Source organism: Oncorhynchus nerka, linkage group LG27 (assembly GCF_034236695.1).
Source record: "Oncorhynchus nerka isolate Pitt River linkage group LG27, Oner_Uvic_2.0, whole genome shotgun sequence".
Classification (NCBI taxonomy): domain Eukaryota; kingdom Metazoa; phylum Chordata; class Actinopteri; order Salmoniformes; family Salmonidae; genus Oncorhynchus; species Oncorhynchus nerka.
The window spans coordinates 37095801-37120814 of NC_088422.1; the positions used below are offsets into that span (position 1 = coordinate 37095801).

Consider the following 25014-nt stretch of genomic DNA (forward strand, 5'->3'; position numbering starts at 1 on the left):
GCAGAATTCAATATGATTCCAATGGAAGAACCCCCAACAATTGTGCCCCCTCACCGATTTCAACTGCCCCCTTAGTCACTTTAGGCCTATCCTGGCACCGGTCTGTCTACTTGGCTTGGTAAGTAATATCCATCAAATAAGCCATATCTACCATCTTTGGATTAAATATGTATGCTGTTAATCTTAAACATTTTCATGGTGACAGCACTTCAAACAACGGCGCCAAGAAAAGTTAAGACCCCCCCAGGATCCCTGTGGGGATGTAGTCGAGCTAGTTCACACAGTAGCAGCAGGGCTGAGAGGACTGAGGATTCATGGGGGAGTCGACAGGAGCGAGACAATGACGGGAAAGCTGTGACAGCACCACAGGCAGTGGCCTGGGTGAAATATGGCAGCTGCATGGCCAAACTGCCTTCCGTGAGAACAGGAGTGGACGGGGGAGAGAGAAGGGGAGAGGGCTGAACAATTGGTTGTCCCCTGGCTCGGTGCAAGAATAGAACTCCTCCTGAGCTCTCTAGCCCTCTCTGACCTCTTCCTCCCTTCAAACTATAGAGGCCATGTACCGTCTCAGAGTACTAAACTACTAGTAGCAGTTGCAGTCAAATACCCAACTCAAGTTCTACTATACAGATACAGCAGGTTAGTGAGTACATACAGTACAGTGTACTAGCACTACATGCCATCCCTCATCAAGATCATTTAAAACCCATTGCTGAATAAACATTGTATTTTCTTTTTCATATATCAGTCTAGAAATGCTAAATGTCCATTATAGCTGATGCAGGATATGCGAGATTTATGTATTATCATATTATTTCAATAAAATCCAGTCTAAACCAGCTCCTGTATAAAATCTGATCATATAGAGAGTAGTATGAGTTTATGAGTAAAGCCCCCCAGGTCACAGTAAGTAAGTAGCCTTGCATGGGCAGGAGCCTATTTCCTGTAGCATGAGGCAGCTTGATGTACAAGTACACCCCCTGGACAGGATACTAGTCTATCGCAGGGCCTTACCCCCAATCTATCTCCTTGCTGAGTGCCAAGCAGAGACGCACCAGGTCCCATTTTTACAGCCTTTGGTATGAGTGAGCCAGGGATTGAACTCACAACCGTCCAATCTGAGGTCAGACACTCTAACCACAAGGCCACTGATTTGCAGTGTCACAGACACAGAGGAAAAACTCTCCAATATATCCTGCTCAGGTGTACTTATGAGTTACAGACCACTGCAATTTCTTTTCTTTTTTTGTGTGTTTTTTTTCGTTGAATTTCCCCCTTTTTCTCCCCAATTTCGTGGTATCCAATTGTTGTAGTAGCTACTATCTTGTCTCATCGCTACAACTCCCGTACGGGCTCGGGAGAGACGAAGGTTGAAAGTCATTGGATACCCCTCCGATACACAACCCAACCAAGCCGCACTGCTTCTTAACACAGTGCGCATCCAACCAGGAAGCCAGCCGCACCAATGCGCCGGAGGAAACACCGTGCACCTGGCCACCTTGGCTAGCGCACACTGCGCCCAGCCCGCCACAGGAGTCGCTGGTGCGCGAAGAGACAAGGACACCCCTACCGACCAAGCCCTCCCTAACCCGGGCGACGCTAGGCCAATTGTGCGTCGCCCCACGGACCTCCCGGTCGCGGCCGGTTACGACAGAGCCTGGGCGCGAACCCAGGGACTCTGATGGCACAGCTGGCGCTGCAGTACAGCGCCCTTAACCACTGCGCCACCCGGGAGGCCAGACCACTGCAATTTCAGCCAGGGAAACGTAGGGTTACTTGCTTAACCCCGGTTCTATGTGAATATGAATGAGATACGTCACTTATGGGATATGCCTTAGGGCGGGTCACAATCTCAAATAATCCAATCACACAGTCTGTTGGAGACAGACAGGTTGAGTAGCGAATGAGGTGAGCTCCTTTCCTCAATAAAGGGAGCCACTCATTCTCAAGCATGCGTCTCTTCTTTGCGCTCTTGCGAGTAGGAAAAAGCAGTGACACATCTCACTCATATTCTCATAGACCCTATATTTCTAATACTTGTTTCGATGTGTCACTTATGGGATATGGCCCACTCCCGTAACTCAGACATGTTCTCCGAAGCAAGGGTAGCTCCAACAGCATCACCCCTCAGAGGCTCCGATACCGAGGACAATATGCACCAATGAAGGTGCAGTGAGATCCAGTCGGTAAAACCTCAAAAGTATCAGGGGTGGCCCAACATGCTGCCTCGCAAATCTCTTGTTAAGAGATGCCTTTGAACAGTGCCCAAGAGGTAGCCATACCTCTGGTGGAATGAGCCTTCAGGCCCCCCGGGGCTGTAAACCCCTGCTCTGCTAGGCTACCTGCCACACCATATACAGTGCATTTGGAAAGTATTCAGACCCCTTCACTTTTTCCACATTTTGTTACGTTACAGCCTTATTCTAAAATGTTTGTTTTTTTATCCCTCAAATCTACACACAATACCCCATAATGACAAAGCAAAAATAGCTTTTTAGAAATGTTTGCTAATTTAAAAAACTAACTGAAATACCTTATTTACATATGTATTCAGACCCTTTGCTATGAGACTCAAAATGGAGCTCCTGTCCATTCTGTTTCCATTGATCATCCTGTGGTAAATTGATTAAACATGAATAAACAAATATAAGGTCCCACAGTTGACAGTGCATGTCAGAGCAAAAACCAAGCCACGAAGTCGAAGGAATTGTCCATAGAGCTACAAGACAGGATTGTTTTGAGGCACAGATCTGGGGAAGGGAACCAAAACATTTCTGCAGCATTCAAGGTCCCCAAGAACACACTGACCTCCATCATTCTTAAATGGAAGAAGTTAGGAACCGCAAAGACTCTTCCTAGAGCTGGCCGCACGGCAAAACTGAGCAATCGAGGAACAAGGGCCTTAGTCAGGAAGGTGACCAAGACCCGATGGTCACTCTAACAGAGCTCCAGGGTTCCTCTGTGGAGATGAGAGAACCTTCCAGAAGGACAACCATCTCTGCAGTACTCCACCGATCAGGCCTTTATGATAGAGTGGCCAGATGGAAGCCACTTCTCAGTAAAAGGCACATGACAGCCCACTTGGGGTTTGCCAAAAGGCACCTAAAGGACTCTCAGACCATGAGGAACAAGATTCTCTGGTCTGATGAAACCAAGACTGAACTCTTTGGCCTGAATGCCAAGCGACACGTCGGGAGAGAAACCAGGTACCGCTCATCACCTGGCCAGTACCATCCCTACGATGAAGCATGGTGGTGGCAGAATCATGCTATGGGGATGTTTTTCAGCGGCAGGGACTGGGAGACTAGTCAGGATCGAGGGAAAGATGAACTGAACAAAGTACAGAGAGATCCTTGATGAAAACCTGCTCCAGAGCGCTCAGGACCTCAGACTGGGGTGAAGGTTCACTTTCCAACAGGACAACAACCCTAAGCACACAGCCAAGACAACTCATGAGTGGCTTTGGGACAAGTCTCTGAATGTCCTTGAGTGGCAGCCAGAGCCTGGACTTGAACCCGATCAAACATCTCTGGAGAGACCTGAAAATAGCTGTGCAGCAACGCTCCCCATCCAACCTGACAGAGCTTGAAAGGATCTGCAAAGAAGAATGGGAGGAACTCCAAAAATACAGATGTGTCTTATGTAAATGTGATATTTCAGTTTTTTTTTGATTGATGAGAGAAAAAAAAAAAAAATTAAGAATAAGGCTGTAACATCACAAAATCCGAATGCACTGTAAGCCAATATAATTAGCCTCCACTATCCAATGGGATAGCTGTTGACGAGAGAGGGGCCGACTCTTGCATGGAGACGCCCAAGACACGAAGAGTTGGTCACTCTTACAGCATGCTCTCGCTCTATCCAAGTAGATACGCAAAGCGCGTACTGGGTACAAATTCTGGAGATGCCCTTCTTCTGTAGGAAGGACGGCGGGTGGAAAGCCACAAGCTCTAAGGTGAGACAATTGCCGCTGACCTAAGGTATAAAGGCGCGATTGGGTACCAACGTTACCTTGGATAACCCTGGGTTGAACTGTAGGCACGAATGGTGTACTTACAGTGCAGCTCACTCACCACTTTATGGATGTAAGGGCAATCAGCCCTTACAAGGAGAGATATTTCAACTCCATGCTTTCCAGCGGCTCAAAAGGTTGCTGAGAAATCACCTCAAGCACAATAGATAGATCCCAAGATGCGGCTAAAGGCTTGGAGACTGGGCGTAAGCGACGTGCTCCCTTCATGAAACGACATAACAGAGGGTGTTTCCCTATTGTGTTGTTGTCGAAGCCTATGTGACAGGCAGAGATAGCGGCTAGGTAGACCTTAACAGTGGGGAACACCTTCCCTCTGTCCAAAACAGGGGTGTCAAACTCAATCACAGCACAGGCCATATTGAAAAAACAACTAATTCACAGGCAGACATAGCCTATACGTTTGCTTTTAGAAAAATATCTGCATACAACTGCAACTCAAACTGCCCATTGTTTTAGATATAAAATATGGCACTTTATAAAAGTCCACTTATAAACGCACATACTGTAGGATGCTGTATATAGCATTTTAACATAAATAAAACAAGAGATAATGTCACGTTCTGACCATAGAAAGCTTTTATTTTCTATGGTAGAGTAGGTCAGGGTGTGACTGGGGGGTTGTTCTAGTTTATATTTTCTATGTGGGGTTCTGTTTATTTTCTATGTTGGTGATTTGTATGATTCCCAATTAGAGGCAGCTGGTTATCGTTGTCTCTAATTGGGGATCATACTTAAGTAGCATTTTTTCCACTTGTGGTTTATGGGATATTGTTTATGTTTGGACTTAGTGCACATAGCACCTCAGTAGTCACGGTTTGTTAGTTTCACTAATATGAAAGAATGTGGAACTCATATCGCACTGCGTCTTGGTCCGACAAATTATTACAAACAACGTGACAGATAAATCATATTTGTCCAGCCTTTCCTGCTGTCCTTGCAGATATAAATAATATGCTGCGACCTAATCAAAAAGTATTTAAAAACTGCCTATAACAAAAACGTAGGTAGGTTCCCTAGGCTGATGAAACAATAACATTTCAACTTAAAACATGTTTTTAATTTTTCGCGCTGCATGGATGGATCCCTGGTGTGGTTGAATGCAGCAATACTGTATGGTGCGCTCAAAATGTCTTGCAGTTGATTAGCCAGCCTAGGCTACTGCTCAAATGTCGCTGTAATAGGCCTACATGTTTTCTATTTGCATGGTGTTTTGATGCAGGTTTTGTTTTTTTGGTTATTTATTGTAAAGCTTTAAAAAACGAAGCCAGACTGCAACATTTTAGTATCCTAGGACTGTGGCATGTGTCTGTGCACTATAAATGGGACACACAAACAGCGCAGTTGGATGCGAGTGCATCAGGCTGTGTAATTTCATAAAGTAGATGACTCAAATGTTGATTCAATTATGTGTCCTTTAGTAGTCATTTATACTTTGGTGTGAATCCTTTATCTAATACATTTTTGATAACCAAGATTACATTTTCGGTGTACATTTGAACCAAAACTTGGCATCGACATTTAGCCTAAAACACTTTCAACTTTCGGTCAGTGCCATTAACCTGTCTAGGACTGGGGTTCCGCTCGCCAACAGCCAATGAAATTGCAGAGCGCCAAATACAAATCAACAGAAATCTCATAAAGCAAATTTCTCAAACATACAAGTATTAGGCAACATTTTAAAGATAAAATTCTCGTTAATCCAGCCACAGTGTCTGATTTAAAAAATGCTTTACAGGGAAAGCTCCACAAACGATTATGTTAGGTCACCACCAACTCACAGAAAAACCCAGCCATTTTTCCAGCCAAAGAGAGGAGTCACAAAAAGCACAAAGAGAGAAAATTCATCACTAACCTTTGATCATCTTCATCAGATGACACTCATAGGACTTCATGTTACACAACACATGTATGTTTTGTTCGGTAAAGTTCATATTTATATCCCAAAATCTTATTTTACATTGGCGTGTTATGTTCAGTAGTTCCAAAACATGCAGAGATATTGCAGAGAGCCACATGAATTCACAGAAATACTCAAAATAAATGTTGATGAAAATTCAAGTATTATGCATGGAACTTTAGATACACTTCTCCTTAATGCAACCGCTGTGTCAGATTTCAAAAAAACTTTACGGAAAAAGCATAATCTGAGAACGGCACTCAGAGCCCAAACCAGCCAGAGAAATATCCGCCATGTTGGGTAGTCAACATTAGTCATAAATAGCATTATAAATATTCAATTACCTTTGGTCTTCATCAGAATGCACTCCCAGAAATCGCAGTTCCACAATAAATGCTTGTTTTGTTCGATAATGTCCATAATTTATGTCCATTTATGTCCAAATAGCTTCTTTTGTTAGGGCGTTTGGTAAACAAATCCAAAAGCGCGTTCTGGTCCAGTCGGACGAAAAGTTCAAAAAGTTATATTACAGGTCGAAGAAACTTGTCAAACTAAGTATAGAATCAATCTTTAGGATGTTTTTATCATAAATGTTCAATAATGTTCCAACCGGAGAATTCCATTGTCTGTAGAAAAGCAATGGAACGAGAGATACCTCTCATGTGAAAGCGCATGACTGAGAACGAGGCTGCTGGAAGACCCCTTAGTCAAACAGCTCTTATCCGGCCCCCCTTCACAGGAGCAGCCTGAAACAACGTTCTAAAGACGGTTGACATCTAGTGGAAGCCTTAGGAAGTGCAAAATAACCTATATCCCACTGTGTATTCGATAGGGGAGAGTTCAAAAACGACAAACCTCAGATCTCCCACTTCCTGTTTAGATTTTTTCTCAGGTTTTTGCCTGCCATATGAGTTATGTTATACTCAGAGACATCATTCAAACATTTTTAGAAACTCCAGAGTGTTTTCTATCCAATACTAATAATAATATGCATATATTAGCATCTGGGACTGAGTAACAGGCAGTTCACTCTGGGCACGCTATTCATCCAAAAATGAAAATGCTGCGCCCTATCCCAAAGAAGTTTTAAGGGCAGTTGAGCAGCTGCAAATGTTTAGTGATGATATGATACAGTGCACTGGCTGACTCGTGGGTGATGTGTGTGTGTGTGGGTCTGGGAGGAGGGGTGTTCGTGTTTCAATGCACTGCCTTTGGCTTAGAACGTTGGCACTAGCAATGCTTGCTGGGAATTGTAGTGCAGCACATTACAGGCGGTATAGAAGAGGGCAAAAATTAATTGACAAACCAAATCATTGCGTGGTCCAAAAGGTTGTGCAAGAAGTATAAAACTTTTAGTTAAAGAGCATTGGAAAGGAATATGTTTTCGGTCACACCACTTAAAAAAAAAAACACACCACTTTTGTCCATACAGTGAGCGTGTTGAAGAGGCTCTTGCACTCTGGATAGTCTCAATGACTCCGAGGCAAGCCTGTCGAATGAAGATGTATCCAGGCCCAGAGGGCCATGGGTTCCGGGTGAGGGTGTAAAATCTCTCTGTTCGCCTGGGTCAAAAGATCCCTGTGTAATTGCCAGGGATCTTCATAAAGCAAGAGAATGATCTCCGCTAACCACAACCTGCCTGGCCATCGAGGGGCTACTATGCCTTGTTGAGGAGAATCAATCATAGAGGAGGAAACATGTAGAGTCGTATTGTCTGCCCTGACAAGGATGTGACAATTTCAAATGAAGGGCAGAAACTGTATCAATGCATGAAACACTGTCAGCATTTTGAGGTCATTTATATGACAATGGCAGAGATGTGGGAACCACAATCCATTTATTTATCTTCCCTCGTGAACTGTGCCCCACCCTGTGAGTGACGTGTCTGTCATCACCACCTTCGTCAATGACAGTACCCCTAGGGGAGTGCCTGAAACAAAGATCGAGGGGCTCGTCCAGTGACGGAGAGCTGAGAGACAAGCCCGATTGCGGTGCCGTTGTGGACACAGACGAAGGGCAGCAACCCAGAGTCTCTCATTCTCAGAAGTCCAAGCTGTACTACTGAGATGGTGGACGCCATCAACCCCAGAACTCAGACACACGTTCTGAGCGTGACCGAGCGCCCCCTGTTGAATATGGCGAGGCACTGTTGGGTACAACGTGACGCGGTCGTCCGATAGTGTAGCCCGATAAAGAGAGAAAATACAGTTTGACACCTGGATATTATATTCTCTGTGTGGGCACCAAACAGCTCTTTATCTGGATTATCTTGAACCTTAACTCTGTTAGGTGGGTTACAAGGAAAGCCGTGCCTCGTACCACTTGCTCCTGTGAAGGGGAGCAAAGCAGGTCATCTTCTATGTAGTCAGAGACTCTTAGCATCCTGGTTCTCAGGGATGCTAGATCTGCCTCCACACACTTGCTGAACAAATGAGGAGCAAGTGCTAGCCCTAAGGAAACCACACGGTCTCCGTAGGCTGTGCCTTGAAAGGCAAACCTGAGAAACCTCCGGGCAGAATGCATATGTAAAAGCGTCTGGCAGGTTGACTGAAGTGAACCAGTCGCCTTGACGAATAGATTGAGACAGCTCGTTGAGCATAAGCATATGGAACGTGAACTTTCTCAGAAAGCTGTTGATGATCCGTAGGTCCAGAATGGGGCGTAACTCAGAGAAAATACATATGGCACGTTCCACAAGGCTAAATTTTGGGTCCGGTAGTGTTCAGTTTATATATGTTACCCCTTGGCAGCGTTATCAGAAGGCATAGCATTTATTTTCACAGCTACGCAGACGATACACAACTTTACATTTCTGTGTCACTAGAGGATTTTAGCTCCATGGATATATTATTAGATTGTATTAGTGATTTAAATACTTGGATGGTTCACAACTTCCTCCAGCTAAATCAAGACAAGACCGAGGTCCTTATTGTTAGAGCCAAAGCAGACAGAGAATCTAGCCGCACATTTTAATTCACGGACAATAAAGATAAAACACCAGGTAGAAAACCTAGGTGTTATTTTAGATTCTGAACTAAATTTCAAATCCCACATTAGAAATGTGACCAAAATATATTTTTACCACCTGAGGAACATTGTCAATGTGTTGCCGTTTTTCTCTCAGGCTGATACAGAGAGACTCATCCATGCTTTTATTACAAGCAGGCTTGACTACTGTAATGCTCTCCTGTCTGCTCTACCGTTTCCTCCAGTCGAACCAGCCCATTTCAGCGCAGCAACCCCCCACATGTGCGGAACAGTCGATACCGAGCCTGGTCGCTGCCCATTTAGATGTTGATAAGCCCAACATTTTCGTTGGATGCTGATGCTGCACTGAGGGCAGAAGAGGGCTTGAGATTTCTCCGCCTCAATGATTTTGAGTATTTCTTCCTCATCGATATCGAGGTTCTCATCCTTCTTGCCCGCTGTTTAGTTTTGATACAGTGAATCGAGGGCCCCATATTAATTAGCTTCCTCCAAGGAGGGAAGGGTTTGTGGGTTAGCCTCATTGCCCGAAGGCTGTGAGGGCGAAGAGTCTTGTTTGGAGGTTGCTCTTCGCACTCACTGATGAAGACAGTTTGCAGGCAGTGCCTTACAATGCTTGCAGAATTCGGGGTTAGCGAGTGATGCCGTAGCGTGCTCAAAACCCAAGCAGGCGATACACATGGGGTGTGTATCCTTGCCTGCTATAATCCCCTCGCATGGGCACAGGTGTGCCGGTGCTGAGGGGGCAGGAGGCCTACTAGGTTCTCACTGTGTAGGGGTAGCAGGCTCCATGGCTGCGAGAAATACTATTCCTCGAGCAAAGTGTGAGCTAGCTAGCATTCACCTCATGGCCTAGCTAGTTAGCACACTTCTAGCCAGAGAATGAGCATGCTATCTTTGTCTCTCGGCGAACCATGCGTGTCTCTCGACCGTCGAGCTGTGAAGCTAGGGCGGTCAGTCTGGTCAACACGGCCGTGAGTGTGTTGTGCTAAACGTGAGAGGAGAGCCAGCAATTCTACCCTTGCAGGTAGAAAAGCTTGTTTAGTGTAGCTAGACTTGTGGCGAGTTACACTGGTTAGCTATGCTTTGCGGTGACAGCTAGCCCTTAGCTAAAGCCTTGAGGCGAGGGCTAACCAAGTCTCAATAACTAGCCATGTGACGTTAGCTAAACAGACTTTGCTGATAGCTACTTTAGTGAGGAAAACTGTACTTACTATGACTGAGATATGTGGGTATCCCCCCTAGCTACAGTATCTTAAGACGAATGCACTAACTGTAAGTTGCTCTGGATAAGAGCGTCTGCTAAATGACTAAAATAGAAATGTAATCAACAGGAGCTGAGGTCCTATGTTCGGCAGTGTTAACCTCACGGTTCGCCTGACAGTTCAGTAGAATGACAATCAATTCGTGCTGATGAGAGCTTTTAGTGAGAGCAGACACTACCGCAAGGAAGAAAGGCGAGAATGACCAGTTGGCGGGCGAATGGTTCCCTTTATTGAGGAGAGGGGCTCACCTCATTCGCCACTCAACCTGTCTGTCTTCAACAGACTCTGTGTGATTGAATTCTTCGAGCTTGTGACTCGCCCTAAGGCATATCCCATAAATGACACATCGAAACAAGTATTAGAAATAGAACTGGCATTACAAAGAATAAAGAAGGGTGAAGGAGAGAGAGGGGGAAAAGAAAAAGCAGGGAGAATAAAGTAAGAGGGAAGAGAAGGAGAGAACAAAATAAAGGAATGGCGAGAGAACGAGAGCAAGGTTTATTCAAAGGTTTATATTGCGCAGGGCAGCAGGCTGCGTCTTGTCGGCGGAATAGTCTTGACCCATTGCAGGAAATATACATTGTTCTCTACAAGCTCTTTCCCCCAAATAATACAGAGAGCGTAGGACTGGGGATGAAGGGAGGGCAACACATTTAGCTGACGGACAAACAACGTAAAAATGGTGAGAATGTGGCCAGTGAAAAACAAATAAATATCAGAGGGAAAACACTTTAGTCATTGGTTTAATGATTTCTGGTAGCTTCTTGGCTGCTGCTTCTCTGACCTCAATAGAAAGACCGGTACTCAACTACCCTAGTATGGCAGGGGAGGGGTATTGTACTACCCTAGTCTAACAGGGGAGGGGCACCCAACTACCCTAGTATGGCAGGGGAGGGGTATTGTACTACCCTTGTCTAACAGGGGAGGGTCACCCAACTACCCTAGTCTGGCAGAAGGGCAATTGCATGGTGACACAGACTCAGATTTTTCACTTTATATGTCAAACAAAAACCAATGATTGCAAAGTTAAACTAACCATTCATCTCTGCACAAGGACTACGTTTAACAATTTCCACAGAAAATTTTACAAAAACACATTTACTTGAAGAACAATGCAGATGGAAACTATGGTAACAGAATGATGGCATAAACAGTACAAACCGTAATTCTGTTACCAAATCTTGCATCTGCACAGTTTTTCAAGTAAATGTGTTTTTGTAAAAAAAAAAAAAAAATGGAAATTGTTAAGTTACTGTGGTATTGACCAGGGGAGGGGCACCCAACTGCCTTAGTCTGGCAAGGGACTGGTACTCAACTACGGTGCTCGGCAGGGCCCACAGAAGCACGTACTGTATATATAATTACTTATCTGATTAAACTGGGAAACAAACAGTGCAAAGGACAACAAGTAAACCCAAGATGCGTAAATCATCAGATTGTATACTTTCTCTTGTAGATGAACATGCAGTTAGAGTAGAGTAGACTTTAAGCATCACAACATTACCTTGGCCGGAAGATTCAAGACAAAGAGCCAATAACTTTCAGCATCCAGGAGGCTGATTGGGAAAAATATACATATTTTTCCATAGAAAAATAAATGTAATTCAAATCAAATCAAATTTTATTTGTCACATACACATGGTTAGCAGATGTTAATGCGAGTGTAGCGAAATGCTTGTGCTTCTAGTTCCGACAATGCAGTGATAACCAACAAGTAATCTAACTAACAATTCCAAAACTACTGTCTTATACACAGTGTAAGGGGATAAGGAATATGTACATAAGGATATATGAATGAGTGATGGTACAGAGCAGCATACAGTAGATGGTATCGAGTACAGTATATACATATGAGATGAGTATGTAGACAAAGTAAACAAAGTGGCATAGTTAAAGTGGCTAGTGACATAAGAATGCAGTCGATGATCTAGAGTACAGTATATACATATGCATATGAGATGAATAGTGTAGGGTAAGTAACATTATATAAGGTAGCATTGTTTAAAGTGGCTAGTGATATATTTACATCATTTCCCATCATTAAAGTGGCTGGAGTTGGGTCAGTGTCAATGACAGTGTGTTGGCAGCAGCCACTCAATGTTAGTGATTGCTGTTTAACAGTCTGATGGCCTTGAGATAGAAGCTGTTTTTCAGTCTCTCGGTCCCAGCTTTGATGCACCTGTACTGACCTCGCCTTCTGGATGATAGCGGGGTGAACAGGCAGTGGTTCGGGTGGTTGATGTCCTTGATGATCTTTATGGCCTTCCTGTAACATCGGGTGGTGTAGGTGTCCTGGAGGGCAGGTAGTTTGCCCCCGGTGATGCGTTGTGCAGACCTCACTACCCTCTGGAGAGCCTTACGGTTGAGGGCGGAGCAGTTGCCGTACCAGGCGGTGATACAGCCCGCCAGGATGCTCTCGATTGTGCATCTGTAGAAGTTTGTGAGTGCTTTTGGTGACAAGCCGAATTTCTTCAGCCTCCTGAGGTTGAAGAGGCGCTGCTGCGCCTTCTTCACGACGCTGTCAGTGTGAGTGGACCAATTCAGTTTGTCTGTGATGTGTATGCCGAGGAACTTAAAACTTGCTACCCTCTCCACTACTGATCCATCGATGTGGATAGGGGTGTTCCCTCTGCTGTTTCCTGAAGTCCACAATCATCTCCTTAGTTTTGTTGACGTTGAGTGTGAGGTTGGATAAGAGCGTCTGCTAAATGACTTAAATGTAAATGTAATGTAAATGTTATTTTCCTGACACCACACTCCGAGGGCCCTCACCTCCTCCCTGTAGGCCGTCTCGTCGTTGTTGGTAATCAAGCCTACCACTGTTGTGTCGTCCGCAAACTTGATGATTGAGTTGGAGGCGTGCATGGCCACGCAGTCGTGGGTGAACAGGGAGTACAGGAGAGGGCTCAGAACGCACCCTTGTGGGGCCCCCGTGTTGAGGATCAGCGGGGAGGAGATGTTGTTGCCTACCCTCACCACCTGTGGGCGGCCCGTCAGGAAGTCCAGTACCCAGTTGCACAGGGCGGGGTCGAGACCCAGGGTCTCGAGCTTGATGACGAGCTTGGAGGGTACTATGGTATTGAATGCCGAGCTGTAGTCGGTGGAGTCAGCTTGGTCTGACCAGCGTTGGACAGACCTCAGCGTGGGAGCCTCTTGTTTTAGTTTCTGCCTGTAGGCAGGGATCAGCAAAATGGAGTCGTGGTCAGCTTTTCCGAAAGGGGGGCGGGGCAGGGCCTTATATGCGTCGCGGAAGTTAGAGTAACAATGATCCAAGGTTTTACCACCCCTGGTTGCGCAATCGATATGCTGGTAAAATTTAGGGAGTCTTGTTTTCAGATTAGCTTTGTTAAAATCCCCAGCTACAATGAATGCAGCCTCCGGATAAATGGTTTCCAGTTTGCAAAGAGTTAAATAAAGTTCGTTCAGAGCCATCGATGTGTCTGCTTGGGGGGGGATATATACGGCTGTGATTATAATCGAGGAGAATTCTCTTGGAAGATAATGCGGTCTACATTTGATTGTGAGGAATTCTAAATCAGGTGAACAGAAGGATTTGAGTTCCTGTATGTTTCCTTCATCACACCATGTCTCGTTAGTCATGAGGCATACGCCCCCGCCACTCTTCTTACCAGAAAGATGTTTGTTTCTGTCGGCGCGATGCGTGGAGAAACCCGTTGGCTGCACCGCCTCGGATAGCGTCTTCCCAGTAAGCCATGTTTCTGTGAAGCAGAGAACATTGCAGTCTCTGATGTCCCTCTGGAATGCTACTCTTGCTCGGATTTCGTCAACCTTGTTGTCAAGAGACTGGACATTGGCAAGAAGAATGCTGGGGAGTGGTGCGCGATGTGCCCTTTTTCGGAGTCTGACCAGAACACCGCCTCGTTTCCCTCTTTTTCGGAGTCGTTTCCTTGGGTCGCTGCATGCGATCCATTCCGTTGTCCTGTTTGTAAGGCAGAACACCGGATCCGCGTCGCGGAAAACATATTCTTGGTCGTACTGATGGTGAGTTGGCGCTGATCTTATATTCAGTAGTTCTTCTCGACTGTATGTAATGAAACCTAAGATGACCTGGGGTACTAATGTAAGAAATAACACGTAAAAAAACAAAAAACTGCATAGTTTCCAAGGAACGCGAAGCGAGGCGGCCATCTCAGTTGATGCTTAGCGATGGGTAAGATTGACATGCTACGACTATGGGTACAACAGGAGTTTATATATAAATGCATGGAATATTTCAATTTTGGAGAATCTCTTATAAAATGGGTTAAAGTTATGTATAGTAACCCTAGGTGTAAAATAGTACATAACGGCTACTTCTCAGAAGTACCAGTCAAAAGTTTGGACACACCCACTCATTCAAGGGTTTTTCTTAATTTTTTACTATTTTCCACATTGTAGAATATTAGTGAAGACATCAAAACTATGAAATAACAGATATGGAATTAAGTAGAAACCAAAAAAGTGTTAAATCAAAATATATTTTATATTTGAGATTCTTCAAAGTAGCCACCCTTTGCTTTGACAGCTTTGCACACTCTTGGATTTCTCTCAACGAGCTTCATGAGGTAGTCACCTGGAATGCATTTTAATTAACAGGTGTGCCTTGTTAAAAGTTAATTTGTGGAATTTCTTTCCTTCTTAATGTATTTGAGCCAATCAGTTCTGTTGTGACAAGGTTTATTTATTTATTTAAACGTTTATTTAATTAGGCAAGTCAGTTAAGAACAAATTGTTATTTACAATGACTGCCTACACCGACCAAACCCGGACGTCGCTGGGCCAATTGTGCACCGCCCTATGGGACTCCCAATCACGGCCGGATGTGATACAGCCTGGTAGGGGTGGTATACAGAAGATAGCCCTATTTGGTAAAAGACCAAGTCCATATTACGGCAGGAACAACTCAAATAAGTAAAGATATTTATGACAGTCCATAATTACTTTAAGACATGAAGGTCAGTCAATGCAGAACATTTCAAGAACTTTGAAATGACAAAAAACAGCACTATGAGGAAACTGGCTCTCATGAGGACTGCCACAGGAAAGGAAGACCGAGAGTTGATGCAGACTATTACATTGATGGAAGCTACACACTACCTGCAATATTAAAGCTGATCTACCCCCTAAAAGAATTCTTTAAAAATAACAAAATAAAGAAATAAAAGAACATGGGTCCTTATGGATAGCTTGGTGCCATGCCTAAATATGGACCTGCATTATCCAGCCCCCCCACATCCTACCTATAATGATTTATCTAGTAACTCACTATTAGGCTTGAGCGGTATACCATATATCGAGGTATTTGGAAATAGCCACGGGATGGTTTTTCAATATTGTCAATAATGTTGAAACTAGTTTTCAATACATTTGAATATTTCTAGCTATTATTTAGAAAATACCTGCAGTCAACTTGTGCAATGCATTAGGAGATAAAGCAGATTGCGCTCTTAATTTCACCTGTCACATTATTTTAAATGATGAAGCTTACGTAGTTCCCCAGAACAGTTGAGACAGTCATGTGTTTGTTTGTAAATAGCACAACGGGAGAAAGTGGAAGCTGTGTATTGATAGGAGTTGCATTTTATATTGAAGGTCAAGTGAATTTTTGCCTCAATAGAGTGATCAGGGACGTGCAACTGTAGTTTTCCTTCACAGAAAATACATTAGTGCAACACTTTCGGCAACTAATTTTCATCAAATGACAACAGAAGTGCAACACTATTTGGCTGGCAGCCACACAAGTAAATTAACTTACAATAAAAAAAATCATGTTTTTGGGGCAAGAACTATGCTAAAACTAAAGCTAGCAGCCTTCATGGAAATTCACAATTACTTGTATTCATTTGGTTAGTATTCTCGTAATAGACGCCCAATGGGCTTTTTTTCTGTTTTTTTTTGTGCCCCCTTGTGAACTAAACCGGTGGGGAATTAATACGTTTTGTTGGCGGTGGAGCAGCAGGGGTTTGTGTGTGTATAGACCTGTGTTTTTGTAAAACTGTATGTGAGTTTGAGATGTGTTAGTGTGCACATCTGTGTAGGCTATCCATTCTGTTTATCCTAATTGCTTGTTAACTGACAGTTGTTATGGGAACGCTAAGTGGACCATGGGAACTAATGCGACAGACAGAGTTTTTAGACAGTTGAACCAGGGTGTGCAATTTGTCCCTCGCACACCCCATTCCATCCCCTCTGGCTGTCAGGACACTCACCCTATAGAGATCATTTTGCTACATCCACAATAACATCTGCTAAACATGTGTTTTTGATTTGGTCAAAAAAAAAAAAACACACAAAAAAAGTGTTTGAGGAATTGTGTGTGTGTGTGTTTTTACTCATCTGTAACATCAGCACTTTACACAACCAGACTGTGTGAGTCTTCAACAAAGCTGCTTCACAGTGACTGAGTCTGCAGTCACACATACGTATACTCACACTCCTGTAGAACCAGCTCTGTCCAGACCTGGGCCTCCAACAAAGCAGCTGTACAGTGACTGAGTATGCCATCCTCCACTGGAGCCCAGGTAGGAGAGCTGTTCCCAGCCTGAGTGCCAGGCATGCCCCACTCCCATACATGCCAGAGCAGAGGCCTCCCCACTGGGAGAAAAGACCACTGTTTCTGGGGTCTGAAAGACGGGCTGGTGGGTGGTCTGGGACTGAACATACAATACTAGCTGGGACTGTATCTGACTGTTCTGGCCAGTACAGGGGTTAGTGAGGGGAGGGGGGAGTGTCTCCAGCTGCTAGGTAAGCAAACAAACTTGTTAAAGTATAGCTAACGAGATCGCTCAGGCAAAACGAAGTGGGTAGTGGGCAGGAGTTTGACAATAAGATATTCACTAGTGATTATATTGGATGGATGTTATACACACACACAAGTGCACACACACACATGCAAGCCCTGTCCGGATCTGGTTGCTATCCCTCCCACCAGAGAAAAAAAAGCACCGTTGAAACATTTGAAACAAACTGACTCAAACACAAGAGTCAAAAGTGGAGGGAGTAGATTAGATAAGAGGAGGATGAGGGGAGATGGAGTGATATCACAGAAGCAGGAAATCCTATTTACACAGCCTCATTCTCCTCTGCCTAGCGTGGGCTATATCAGCTTAACAAACCTCTCATGGTGTGTGTGATGTCAGACCAGATATCAGGAAACCAGAAGCATGCAGGTCTGCTCCAATAGGAAGCATCTGGAAGGAAAGGACACTGACCAAGATATGTGTGCTCTCTCTCCCTCTATTTAATTTGTATTTATTTTTCCTTTATTTAACTAGGCAAGTCAGTTAAGAACAAATTCTTATGTACAATGACGGCCTAGAAAGTGGGTTAACTGCCTTTTTCAGGGGCAGAACGACAGATTTTTACCTTGTCAGCTCAGGGATTCTATCTAGCAACCTTTCGTTTACTGGCCCAACGCTCTAACCACTAGGCTACCTGCTGCCCCCTTTTCTCCCCCCCCTCTCTTTCTCTTCATCTCTCTCTGCACTTCTAAATAAGCCTGCTGTTGTCCAGCAGTAATCAAGCTGCATCATTAAAAATGTACACACCCACACACACAGGCAAATGTGTGTGTATTCACACACAATCACGGATATTCGACTTGCATAGTTGCCTCTGAGCCAGCGTGCCAGTGTGCTGATAAGAATCTAATTTCTATTATTATTATTATTATATAATCTACTTTCTAATGACAGTGCCATATGGCTCAGGACACAAACAACACAGAACAGCTACTGATGCTAATGCAGCCCTCAACATTCTGGCAACAACCTCATCACTAATTCCATTGGTTCCATTGTGATCTCAGTGAGGGGCTATGTTATGTTTTTACACCTGTGTAAAAAATAAATATATAGGGGAATGAGGGAAAACTCTTGAATGTCTGACATGCTTGTCACATTGCTTGTGTATGTGTGTGTGTGTGTGTGTGTGTGTGTATGTATGTGTGTGTGTGTGCGCACGTGTCCCACTCACCCTCTTCTTAAGGCGGTCTCTTTCTTTCAGTGTGAGTGTGTCAGCCTTAGCGATGACAGGGACGATGTTGACCTTGCTGTGGATGGCCTTCATAAACTCCACATCCAGAGGCTTCAGACTGGACAGGGACAGGTAAAAATATAAATAATAGTAGCTAAATAAAAAGTATAAAGTGATTATGTTCCCCCTACCTAGCCTAAATGGTTGTATGAACTAGAGGTAGCTGTGTGTGTGTGTGTGTGTTCTTACCCGTGTCCAAAGGGAGAGATGAAGTAGAAGCAGCAGTGGACTCGGTTGTCTACGATGTGTCTGCGGTTCAGGCCACTCTCGTCATGAAGGTAACGCTCAAACTGGTTATCAATGTACTGGATGATGGTCTTAAAGCTGAGGACGCACAGGACAGAACACACACATCAAACAAAAAACAACCAGAGACACAATCTGCACTAGAAAACCACCTCCAGAAATAGACTGTGGAATTTTGGATGCATAAACTGGCTATATCTCCTCACCTCTTCTATCTCATCTGCACCAATTTGAAAACCAGGGATAAGAGAAAGAAAAGACCAGAAAAGGAAGCCGTTTCATTGTATTGAGATGCAGCCTATCATCTCATAGACCAACATGGAGAAAAGGAGACCAGAAAAGGAAGCAGCAAGAGATGCAGCCTATCATCTCTGAGAGACCAACATAGAGAAAAAGAGACCAGAAAAGGAAGCTGTTGCAGAGTATCGAGATGCAGCCTATCATCTCTGCCATCTGACCTGCTTTCTCTGATGACTTCCTGCAGGGCCAGTAGGCGTGGTAACATGTTCATTAGCAGGGCGCCTACAGCTTCCCTCCCAGCCAGAACTAACATCAACACAGTCTGCATCCCAAATGGCACCCTATTCCGTGTATAGAGCACTATTCTGGTCAAACGTAGTGCACTATATAGGAAATTGGGTGCCATTTGGGATGCAGTTTACCTCTGACCTATATTCACCTCACCCTATTGGACCCAGGTAGTGTTGTGGTCCATTCCATAGCAACTCCAGATAACTCAGGCCACTACCGTGAAAAAATGCCTTGACTAATTCTGAGAGGAATGGAAATGGAATTGAAATAGAATGATCCCAACTATGGATGTAAGCATATCCGTAACACCTGCTAATGGGGCAGCGGGTAGCCTAGCTGTTAACATCGTAACCGAAAGGTCGCTGGTTCAAATCCCCGAGCTCACTAGGTTAAAAAAATCTGTTGACGTGCCCTTAGGCAAGAAACTCAATTGCCCTAATTGCTCCTGTAAGTTGCTCTGGATAAGAGTGTCTGCTAAATGACTAAAATGTAAAAGTACTGTTGTCCCTTCATTGTTACCAACACCACTGAGAGCTGTCAATAGAGCTGCTAACCTGCTCTATTGCACTCAGCCTAGCCCTTAGATCACTGCCAGTTGTCACCAACCTCAAGTTGTATGTCAAACCACCAGGCCCAAACACAGGTATGTCAGGACAATCAAAAGGAAACGGAGGGGAAGAGAGAGGGACAAGGGGGAGGGAGAGAGCCCACACAGCAGCTGATGGGGGCAAGGGCACAGGAAGAATAACTGCTCCTGCCGTCATCAACCATTGTACACACACCAGTCTTGGCTGTTGATGGCATCTCCGTATCCGGGGGTGTCGACCACAGTAAGACGGAGCTTCACTCCTCTCTCTTCAATCTCCACCGTACTGGCTTCTATCTGCACCGTCCGCTCAATCTTCTCTACAGAGGAGGAGACAAAAGGAAATACCTTTTCATTGTGTGTAACACACTAGGTTAAGTTTAGAGGGATCCCAGGGGACACAGCTTAATAATAAGCAGTTTCATTACTTTTCACATCAAAGTTTCTGTTCCATGTGACTTTAGAGCTTAAATAACAAAGTCTGCCAAAGCCAAGCCTCTGGAGACAATATCCTTATGCAGATCTTCTGGCACTGGAGAGGTGTAAGCAGTATGGCAGAAGTTGCTACTATAAGCCATCACCATATTGCTTACACCTATCCTATCCCTTCAGAACTACAAACACAAAAGTGGTAGGAGCTGGAGGTGCTTTTTCAGACTGGCCAAAGTCATAAAGAGGGGATGGGCCTTTTCAAGACTAATACAAAATAAACATTCTTAACATTCCACTCCAGACTCCAGGTTATTACAGTGTGTGTGTGTGTGTGTGTATGCACTGTCTGGTCTGAGAGCAGAACTCATTCCTCCCTGCTTATTTCCTCTCTCCCTGTGTGTGTGTGTGTGTGTGTGTGTGTGTGTGTGTGTGTGTGTGTGTGTGTGTGTGTGTGTGTGTGTGTGTCTTCACCTGCGGCCCCAGGGATGTATCTCTCTGGGTAAAGGTCTGTCAGAAACAGGCTGTTGATCAGCGTAGACTTGCCCAAACCAGACTCTCCTGCAGGAGGAATACAGACCAGGCATAGTACTCTAGGATCTATACATATCTACAAGGTTACTGTAGCGCACTACTTTTGGCCAGGGCCCAGGGTTCTGGTCAAAAGTAGTGCACTATATAGGGAAAAGGGCGCCATTTGGGACACAGACTTCAACTAGACAGCATTCTGGCACAAAATAACTGCTGTGTAGGTAAGCTTCTCTTGAATTGAATCAAAATAGTTGTGTAATAAGTCATACTCACCAACGACCATGAGGGTGAACTCAAATCCCTTCTTCACGGACTTCCTGTGTACCTGGTTGGGCAGGTTGGCAAAACCCACATATCCAGCCGCCTCAGGGAACTAACAAACACATGGTTATAGAGGTAATGTACAGTATTATATAACTCAATAGGATTAGCATTGGAAAAGGGGTCTTGAATTGTTTCTCTCCATCTTTCCACCCTGACATTCTTCATCTCCAGTGTTTAGGAGATGTGTGTGTGAGATGGTCTGTGGTAATTGAGATTAAATGGATGAGAAAATCCCAAAAGCAATAAGGCCGTCGATGAAACGGAAGCATTTATACAGGATGTCCTCTGGGCTAGGATGATCGCTCTCTATGTGTGCTCTGTATATGTGTGTGTGTGTGTGTGTGTTGAAGTGGTAAGGGCACACTCACTTTCCCTTTCTCTCCAGACTGAGACATGGTCACTGTTGCTGGTCACCTAAACCTGCAACCAGAAACAAGACATCAGATAAGTCACAGTGTAATATAAGCCTGGGTTCTAGTCTGTTTCTGCTTTACTAAACATGTTATCTTCTTGGAAAGGCAACAATGTACAGTAGCATTGTTGTAAGCAGTAGACTGGCATCCAGGCTGTCTCACCATCTCATAGACAACAACTGTATAATCACTCACCACCAAGCCTGCAGTCATAACTCCTACTACAGTACTACCATTAATTTGCAGTAGTCACTATCATCGGCATTCTGAATAATAATAATGACACTGACAGCATCCACACTAGGGCACTTTAAGACTGCACTGACATCCAGTCACTCAGAGCCAACCCCATTAACTCTGTATCACAGTCAGTGGATGGAGCAGAAACAGGGTGGGCATCAAGTTGATTCCCAGACCTCCAGTAAGGCCTGGTTTGTTTAGTTAAGCTCCTGCTGTCCTACTCAATGGTACTACTCAGATGACAGAGAAATGAGCCTGAATGATAAATTATCACATAATGGCCACCAACTGGTGCCCTGCGCTGCCCAACCCCCCCCCTCCATTTGATCACTAATGCACTGGGCACTGACTGACAGGTCGTGTGCGATAAGGCGAAAGCAGGGAGAGATGGCGAGCGCAGCCAGAGACGACTGAACTTTGTTATGTAACTTTATTAGAAAAACAAACAAAAGAAACTTAAAATAATTTTGAGGAGTGTCCCATATCTGACACTTTAATATTGTCTGGCAACCATTAAAGAGTGATGAAGACTGATTTATTCTACATGGTGCCAGGACCTCCTTTCTCCGCAGCAGGCGACGTGGCCAGATATCCCTCTCCGTTTCATCGAGCTCTCAGGAGAACAATGGCTGTTAATCACCCAGGTTCCTGAGGCCTTTCATCTTTCCACGTTCCTGAGGCCTTTTGGATCACCACTCGCTGGGGTAGGAGAGGAAACAAGCACCGGCTCGCGGTCCAGACCACGGTCCCGCTGGCCCGCGATCACACACACCACCAGGAGCTTAAGCACAGAGGTGGTTAGGTTGCGATATGGACCTTAGCAAGCAGGACAAAGCAGGCTAGCGCAGGGTGAGATTCGGCTGAGTGGGGAATTATGCATCCGAGTGATATCTTACATTTAATTCACAGCAGTATTATTATTCATTTGTTACCTAGCTCTACATTCTAGGGGCCATCATAATGTACATGTTACAATGCAATTATTGAATATGCACAAGCAATTTCTGTGATATGTTTTATGTCTGTATTTGAACAAGCTATTTTATCTGTAACAAAAAAATGTATCCCACACACACACACACACACTATTCCTGGGCGGTCTCTGTGGGAAATAGCAGTAGATTAATTAAGCTGTTCCATTATCACTTCGGTAATATCACAAAGGCAACACTATGGGGGATACAGGCAGGCGGCAATAATACCCACTTAATGAGGGAAAGGGGGATATTTAGTCAGTTGCACAACTGAATCAGATAGGTACGGGGGGCTGCCTTAATCAACATCCACGTCATCGGTGCCCGGGGAGCAGTTGTTACTGGGGGTTAACTGTCTTGATCAAGGAGACCTTTCGGTTAATGACCCAACACTCTTGATCGCTAGGCTACCTGACCGGCTTCTGTAAGCTGTTATGAACTCACACACCCACACACAAACACAATCAGAAGGCCCAACCTGAGGGAGATTAAACGGTTTGGCAAAGAAGGAGAAATGCCACCTTAGTTAAGCCAAAGTCCTGGCATGTGAGGTCTACACTTGATTTATTAGCTGGATTAAAGCCATGAGGGGCTGTGGTAGGAGTGAAGCTATTTACTTCACCTCTACCACACAGAAACTTAAAACAAAGCATTTGCACCATACAGAATTATTTAGACCTATAATCAAATCTATATTTGTTATTATTATTTTGAATTATTTTAAGATTAATTAGTTTAGAACCTCTTCAAGAAATGGCAACTAAAGTCCACCCTGATCTGAGCTATGCTATGACTCGGTTGTGAATTGATAAACTATTTAGCACTTAAATATACATTGCCTTCTCTAGCCTACAAAGCTACCTGGCCTGACATCCATATCTTCTTGGCTTCAGCACTGAATTAGACAAAAAGTATAGAATTCGACATGTACAATAGTTCCATTTTTAATGAAAGTTGGCAGACATGTATATACATACCAATACCTATACAAATACACACACAGAGGGGGGTTTGAGGCTCAACTGCAATAAATTGGTCCTTTGGGGGTTGGGAGGTGATGGTGGGAAACAATAATAAAGCTGTTATTCTCTGTTTCAGGAGCTCTCTACAGTCTGAGCCATAAGTTTAAAAAACACAATGGGCAGAATGAGAAGGCCTTTCAAGCAGACGGAAACCAGCAGGGCCACTCCTAATACACACTTTAGAAAAAGCACAGGATGGCCCTTTTATGATGGGGACAGAAAGGGAAATAGCCAAGCAACATTAAGGTTGGATGGCAAGTAGTGGTGGGGGGGATCGATACAGTTGATATCTAAATATTATTTTGACAATATCACAATATTATTTTTGCACTAGTTGGCTGTATCTGCACTAAAACTCCAGTAGTTTTCTTTCATAGTTTGTTCTCCATCTTCTTTTTAAATATGGAACCAATGTTTTTAGCACTTATTTCCATGATTGATCCAAACTCATTTTCTCATGGTTCTCCCTCTGCAGCAGACATGGTGAGTAATGTTTGGAACATTGAATCGCAATAAAATCACAGTATCGAATTGCAATACATATCTTATTGGCACTTAAGTATCATGATATCATATCGTGAGGTCCCTGGCAAATCCCAGCCTTATTGACAAGGTAAGAAAATGGTCTCATAATGTTAAGCTTCACTACTCACAAAGGCCTAGCTACTGCATGACTAGCATGGGATGATCACAAAGTTAAATGGCAGAGCAATATCAATATAATGTCACATTTTACTATCTGTTCATGCTGTGACATCATAAAGCTATGCACTCCTACAATGCATAAACATCTCAATACTGACCCAACTCAATGATGCGTAGGCCTATGTTTAGATTCTGGGCAAATCCACCGTAATGGATCTCTGATTTTTCACTTTAAAATGTATGTCAAACAAAAACCAATGATTGCAAAGTTAAACAAACCATACATATGCAAAAGGACTACTTTTAACAATTTCCACAGACATTTTGACAAAAAACTAATCTGAAGAACAGTGCAAAGTTTGGTAACAGAATGTGCTATTTGTGCCGCCATTCTCTTACCAAACTTTGCATCTGCGCTGTTCTTCAAGTAAATGTGTTTTTGTCAAATTATCTGTGGAAATTGTTAAAAGCAGTTGGATGATTTGTTTCTTTTTGAAATCATTGCTTTTTGTTTGACATAAATTTTAAAGGGTAAGGAAGCATGAGTTTTAACTCACCAAAGTAAGTGTGGTCCAAGACTTAGTAACTTAGCTGTAGTCACGATTATGTTATGATTATTATGTTATGATTATTACGTTAAGTTATGTAGTTATGTTTTAGCGTTTTTACATTTATTAACTTATTTCTGGAAATCTTCTGAACTACCCACAATGCACTATTTCTCAACATCATATGGAGAACCGGTGCTACCTAGCTATGTTCCAGCTGGCTAACGTTTGCTACTAGTCATGCTAGCAGGGTAGCCTAGTGGTTAGAGCATTGGACTAGTAACCGAAAGGTTGCAAGTTCAAACCCCCGA

At 43.9% G+C, this 25014-nt stretch overlaps 1 protein-coding gene across 1 annotated transcript in view; it reads right to left on the reverse strand.

Moving 5' to 3' along the window:
• Window positions 1–25014, reverse strand: part of LOC115111714 (septin-2-like) — a 52571-nt gene that overhangs the window by 22204 nt on the left and 5353 nt on the right. The window contains exons 2-7 of the mRNA XM_029638063.2: window positions 21230–21281; window positions 20811–20910; window positions 20481–20567; window positions 19774–19897; window positions 18404–18538; window positions 18155–18272 (exon numbers count right to left, since the gene is read on the reverse strand). Coding sequence (XP_029493923.1) covers window positions 18155–18272; window positions 18404–18538; window positions 19774–19897; window positions 20481–20567; window positions 20811–20910; window positions 21230–21256 — 591 coding nt within the window. The 5' untranslated portion in view covers window positions 21257–21281. The remainder of the gene's footprint in view (window positions 1–18154; window positions 18273–18403; window positions 18539–19773; window positions 19898–20480; window positions 20568–20810; window positions 20911–21229; window positions 21282–25014) is intronic.